At 33.4% G+C, this 6,000-nt stretch overlaps 1 protein-coding gene across 1 annotated transcript; it reads right to left on the bottom strand.

The window, feature by feature from the left end:
- Positions 1–531: 531 nt before the first annotated feature.
- Positions 532–2,786, bottom strand: LOC109124503 (expansin-A6-like). The gene is made up of 3 exons (XM_010416157.3): positions 2,532–2,786; positions 1,917–2,235; positions 532–1,270 (listed from the first exon to the last, which is right to left on the bottom strand). The coding sequence occupies exons 1-3, from the start codon at positions 2,674–2,676 to the stop codon at positions 961–963; spliced, it is 774 nt and encodes a 257-aa protein (XP_010414459.2). The 5' UTR covers positions 2,677–2,786; the 3' UTR covers positions 532–960.
- Positions 2,787–6,000: the final 3,214 nt, after the last annotated feature.

Here is a 6,000-nt window from a genome sequence, read left to right as displayed (position 1 = left end):
CTAGGTCCACCTTCTCCGCTTTGATTAATGACTAATCCCCGTCTAGCATCAATTGTCCGATTATGCCTGTCTAATCCGATTTTTTTCTGCTTAATTTTGTGTATACCGATTATTTTTGGAATTAAATATAAATTAGACATATATATTTTTGTTATTTGGACATTTAAATTAAGAGTTTATGATGTTTTACAATAACTAATGTATAAATTTTAATAAAAATCATAATTTTAAAGACAATATCATAGTTTTATATTTTTTTCTTTTAACATAAACAGAAATATACATATATTTAGTACAATGTATTTTAATTTTATTATTAATTTAATAAAATAAACCTAAAACTAGTTCCCGATTAATCTCCGTTTCATCTCCGATTTTCTCGTTAGGCGCTAGGCCCACCCCGACCGCCCGAGCACCTAGCAATTTCTAAAACAGGGATTTTATTATTAACATTTATCCTAACTTCTAAGAACAACTTAAAATTTATTTATAGATTGAATTTCACTTTTTGGTTCAGAAAATAAAGATAAATGAACCATAACATACCCACATTTATATATAAATTACAATATTAGAGGTCTACAAGAAGCATGTACAAACATAGCTACTACTGCTTCTCTTTTACTATTAAAAGGCTGAAACCAACAACTCTTCACATCTGCTTCACAGCTCCTTCTACTTCCAACAAATTTCAAATTTCACCCCAAAAGATTACTAATTAAACATTTAACAACCCACACGCTAAAGAAAACACCACTTTCACACTCTCCAACGAACACATCACAAAAATTAAAAAACCCATTCGATGTAAGAAAAATTGGAATTTTAGTGGTCTCTTAAAAAAAAATTATAATATATTTTATATATTAAAATTTCTCAAATTATACTAAATGCCTTCGGCTAGAAATTTTAATAGTAATAATAAATAGAGATAAGACGATTTCCCGATTTTGCCCTTGTTCAGACTCTGAAGTTCTTTCCCATGAAAGTCTGACCGAACCGCCAATTCGCCGGAGCAATGTTCCAAGACGTCGAGCTTCTACGGTCACTGCTCGTGACTCTAAACGAAAGCGACTGACCAACCAAAACCGAGTTAGACTGCCAGTTTTGTCCCCAGTTACGGCTCATGCTCATCCACGAAGTATGCGTTCCTTTCACACCTAGCCGCACAATGTTCCCGGCTCCGGCTACGTTCGTGACTAGAACCAAGTTGAAGTAACGGAAACCGTTGATCGTGAACCTTATACCACCTCTCTTCCGGCACGGCACTCTGTTGTGTAAGTAAAACATACAACACAAGGTTAGTTACGTCATTTCGTAAAAAGGTTTAAGGAAAAGAAAAAGAAAACGCGTTGTGTTGACTAAAAGACACAGTTTCATTATTGTTTTACTATTGACTTTTTACGAGTGGTACCTGATAAGGTAAAAAAGCGATTGTTGGAAGGACAGTTTCGTCTTTTTGCCAGAAAAATAAGATTTTTTTAGATTTGGTGATTTTTGGTACGAGAGGCCCGACATTAATGCTGCACCGACTCGCGCCAAGAATCAAAGACAAGATTTTTTTTCTATACTTTTACATTATTATGTTGGACACCCTACACTTTTAAATCTACAGCTTTAACCCTAATTATTCAGAAATTGACTTCACAACTACACCCTAGTTATTATTTCTAAAATGTTGAGTTTAATACCCCAAACTTATAATTCTGTTAAAATTAGCCCCAATCGTTCAGAACCTATAAGAAAGACTTCTTAACTAGTACCCTGTAACTTTCAATTCTGCCGAAAGTAACCCCAATACTTCTAAGACATTAAGTTTCAAACCCCAAAGTTTAAAATCTACCATAGTTAACCCCAATTTAAGTAACCAACATAGTATACGATTGCATTGAACAATAAAAGTTGGTACTTCTTACCGGCGGAAAGAGACGGGGACGATTCCGGCACGATACTCAGCGATCTTGAGGAACATAGGCATAGCGAGATCGAAGTGAGGTCTAGGAGGGTTACACCAGCCACCATTGTCACTAGGCTGAGCGAAGTTTGGAGGACAGAAATTAGTCGCAGTGACGAAGATCGAAGGGCTACCAGAATGGCACCACCTTGGATCACTCGCGCATTTGAGCTCAAAACAAGCGCCGCAGCTAAAACCATTGTTGAACAGAGCCGTACTTAGAGCCGCTGTGTTCACACCGTAGCCTTGGCTGTATAAGTTACCATAACCACAAGCTCCTCCTGAATAAAACAAAAACAGAGCAAAAAGTTTAAACTTTTAATTTTGACAATGTAGTAGTTTGGGTTAGCAAAGATGGAAACTTTAAAGTTGGTTTTGTATTAAAGTGGTACAGAAGCTACAAAATCTCTAGATTTCAACATTTTTCACAATGTGGTTACAAAAAAGATTGGAACTTTAGGTTTAATTAGATGAAAATGTATGGATTTGATAAAGGAGAAGAGAGAGAGAGAGAGAGAGAGAGAGAGAGAGAGAGAGAGAGAGAGAGAGAGAGAGAGAGAGAGAGAGAGAGAGATACCCATGGTTCCAGAAGCATCAGAGCCACCATAGAAAGTGGCATGAGCAGTTTCCCAACCACCTCCATTGTAAACTCCAGGGATTCTTGCTTCAATCGTCGCAAGAAGAATGGTAAGAACAAATAAAACCAAACTCAACATTGTCATTACGACAGAGAGAGAGAGAGAGAGAGAGAGAGAGAGAGAGGCAGAGGAGGAAGAAGAAGAGACTATTGGAGTGTTTTCATATGTGTAGGGAAGGGTGTGTAGAGGAGAGGTGTATATATATAAATTTACATTAAAAAAAAAAAGCATATATTAATATTCATTTTTTCACAAAAGTTTTATTATATCAAACAAAAATAAAAAAAATTACATGATTTGTATCATACTATCGTTGTATTGTATGTAAACGAAAAATAGTGAGTATGTCTTATGTACAAAAGTCATGCGTACAAAATCCATTATTAATTGTTGGGTCTTTGCTCTTTCCCTTCTATCTATGTGTGTGTGTCTTAACCAGCAGCTGTCTACGGCTAAGACCACTCGTGGTTGGTACTGCGTGGCTCATCATACCACCCAATCATAGTTGATAATGTACGGATAAAGATGATGTTGCTCCAGTCAGATCTAGTAAAGATCTCACTACGCTCCATTGAAGCGCGTTGGGGGATGATGACCACTCTTTAGTTGCTATCAATAATTTTCGACCCCTTTAAAAACTTGATATGGATGGACCTATATTGAATTATTGATAACACACTATTGATGTCTAGTATTACGAATTTGGTACTTTATTGTAATGGCTATGTAAATTTTAGTTTCTAACAAAACAGTTAGGGCTTTTAAATGTTTTTAGATTGGTCCGACGTTATAATAGTTAGGGCTTTTAAATGTTTTTAGATTGGCTTTGGTTTTAACTCAAAACAGTTAGTTTCACTTTGTATTATCTTTTCGCCAAAATGCATTTCTATTTTCGAAACACTAACTGATTTTTTTTTGTTGTATAATCCATAATGTTTATAGTGATGATAATAATACGTAAATATGATGATATATTTTTTATAATATTCAGGGGTTGTATATGAAATACGAGTTTTCTACTTGATGTACTGATAAATATTTTAGTCATGGACGACCCAGATACTTTTTCAATTAAAAATGATACATTAGCAATTTAGCATAATGAAGTTGTTATAATAGTATCTTAAATTAAAACCAAAGAAAAAATTATTGTTTTAGTATCAAACCTAATTCTTTTCTTAAGCATAATTTTCCCCTTTGTTACAAGACACATGATTTGCCCGTACGTAACGGACATAAGAAAAATAAAAGGATACGTATGTAATTACTTGGAAGCGAAAGAAATCTCAATTATCAAACTTCATGCAACAAAATTTTCTAATTAATTACCCCATAAAATTAAATCCACATAAAATATCAATGCAAAATGTTTTTTTTTTTTAGAAATAATATATTTTTCTTACTTGTTGTAAATTATAAGTTTATTTGTTTGAGGTATAAATTATGACATTTCAAGCTTTCCCACCCATAATTGTTACTGTAAATTAGGATGAAATACATTTTTTAAAAAATAAACCTTCTATTTCTGCGTGAGATGTATAAAGTATTCAAATTATATATAAGATTAATTCAGGATATATTTTAAAAATTGTTTGGCTTGATTAATTCGATGTAATATATTGTTCTTCAGGTTAGATTTTCAATTTTTTTAATTGTTTGATTTATTCGATGTGAAAATTTCCCCATGGTTCAAGTTGTTTACGTGGTTTTGTTTCGGATCGATGAAAATTTTGATTCGCTTAAGACTAAATATTTATGCCTAAACCTAAATGTCTAAACCATTAACGACAAATCAAATCTTTAACTAGAAAAAATAACAACAAACCAAATGCTGATGCTTTTGATGGAGAATCTTTAGTTCAACAAAATACCCAAAAACAATGATGTACTTACTATTCTTCGAACTAGATTTTATTGCATCGTAACGATTTGGGTTATATATAGATAAACAATTAGTCTCTTAACTTATGGTCTTTCACCAATCAGCTTATAGTAATACAATACAAGATGGTAAAACCAGATTTATTTTAAGTTGTCGCACAAACGTACAATAAGACATGTGTGGTTTGGTAGAAGTAGTATGACTATACATACCATCTAGAATTGAATATAGATGACTAACAAAAGGAGATCACCTAAAAATATGCAAACATTGTCACATTTGATCATCGTGTCCATCTTTGACGAATTTAGCCTCGGGTGAGTAATGTAAAATATTTTATATGATTGAAGGCTGGGATTGGATGATGAGTGATGACTAACCTAAAGAGCTAAGGGACCACCACATGGAATCCTATCAAGTGTACTTGTCCGACGTAGTAGGACCCTTTTGATTACCGTAATCATCGGAGCATGTTAACCGGTGAGAGTCTGTATAAACTGAAAACTAAGATTACCACTACATAATATAAGCTCACCACCTAACAAAACTGATGCCAATACTTTAATGTTTCTTGAAATACAAAGACAAATTGAGAGAGAAACATATTGAATTCTCGAGCCGCACGCGCCAAACAATGCCAATATATATATATATATATATATATCTGTCTCGTTTATGGTCAGGATAGTGGTCTCTTTTATTTTCTTTCGTTAAGACTAAAAAGCAAAATGCTTTTTTTGACATCTAAAAATGGTTGCTGAACATGTTGTGGAGCCTATTCTAATTTTTAGTAACAGTAAGAACACTGTAGTTTGGAAGATCACATGGTTCTATCATAAAAGCATTTCCTCATAAAGAAGTTTAAATGGCTGTCTAGACTTATGTTATGCTTCCACATATCGTAGCAAGTCTATTTCGAAGTGTTAGGGTTAAGTGGTTTTGTTATTAATCGGATTTAAATGAGTTTAATTAGGTAGATCTAGACAACTTTAAATTTATTTTTGAAATTTGAGACTGCCTAAATTTATCTAGGCACTACATAAAAGTATGATAAGAATCGACTTTTGCAAGAAAAAGAGCATAGAAAATGTATTTTGATAAACAAAAAAAAAAAATCGAAATCATTTGTAAAAACAAAACCCAAATGCTTTAATAAGAAGCTTATGAAAGCAGTTGCCACACTCTTCAAGACTTCCAACCTCCCATGTGATCATCTCCACAATCCTTTAAATCATCCCAAGTCTTACCAAATTATAAAAGTAACTAAAACTACATGGACCATTGGTGTATGGCTACGTGCCAAAATCGTGAAAATTTTCTTCATAGAGGTTTACGAATCCAATGCGGTAGTCCCCACCCTATGATCCTGTGTTTCACCATGTGATTATACCAAATCATATCTGACTCTAAACATAGATAGATTCATCAATTATCTATCATCATTGTATTGTTTATTAGTAGTGATCAGGTTCTGATATTGAAAAAATTAAAGCCAACTTAGTTAACAGTTTAGGAAACTTTAGAAC

Source organism: Camelina sativa, chromosome 7, assembly GCF_030686135.1.
Source record: "Camelina sativa cultivar CO46 ecotype springtype chromosome 7, ASM3068613v1".
NCBI classification, from domain to species: Eukaryota; Viridiplantae; Streptophyta; class Magnoliopsida; order Brassicales; family Brassicaceae; genus Camelina; species Camelina sativa.
Note: the sequence above shows the minus strand (reverse complement) of the source record. Positions and strands in the feature narration are given on the sequence as shown.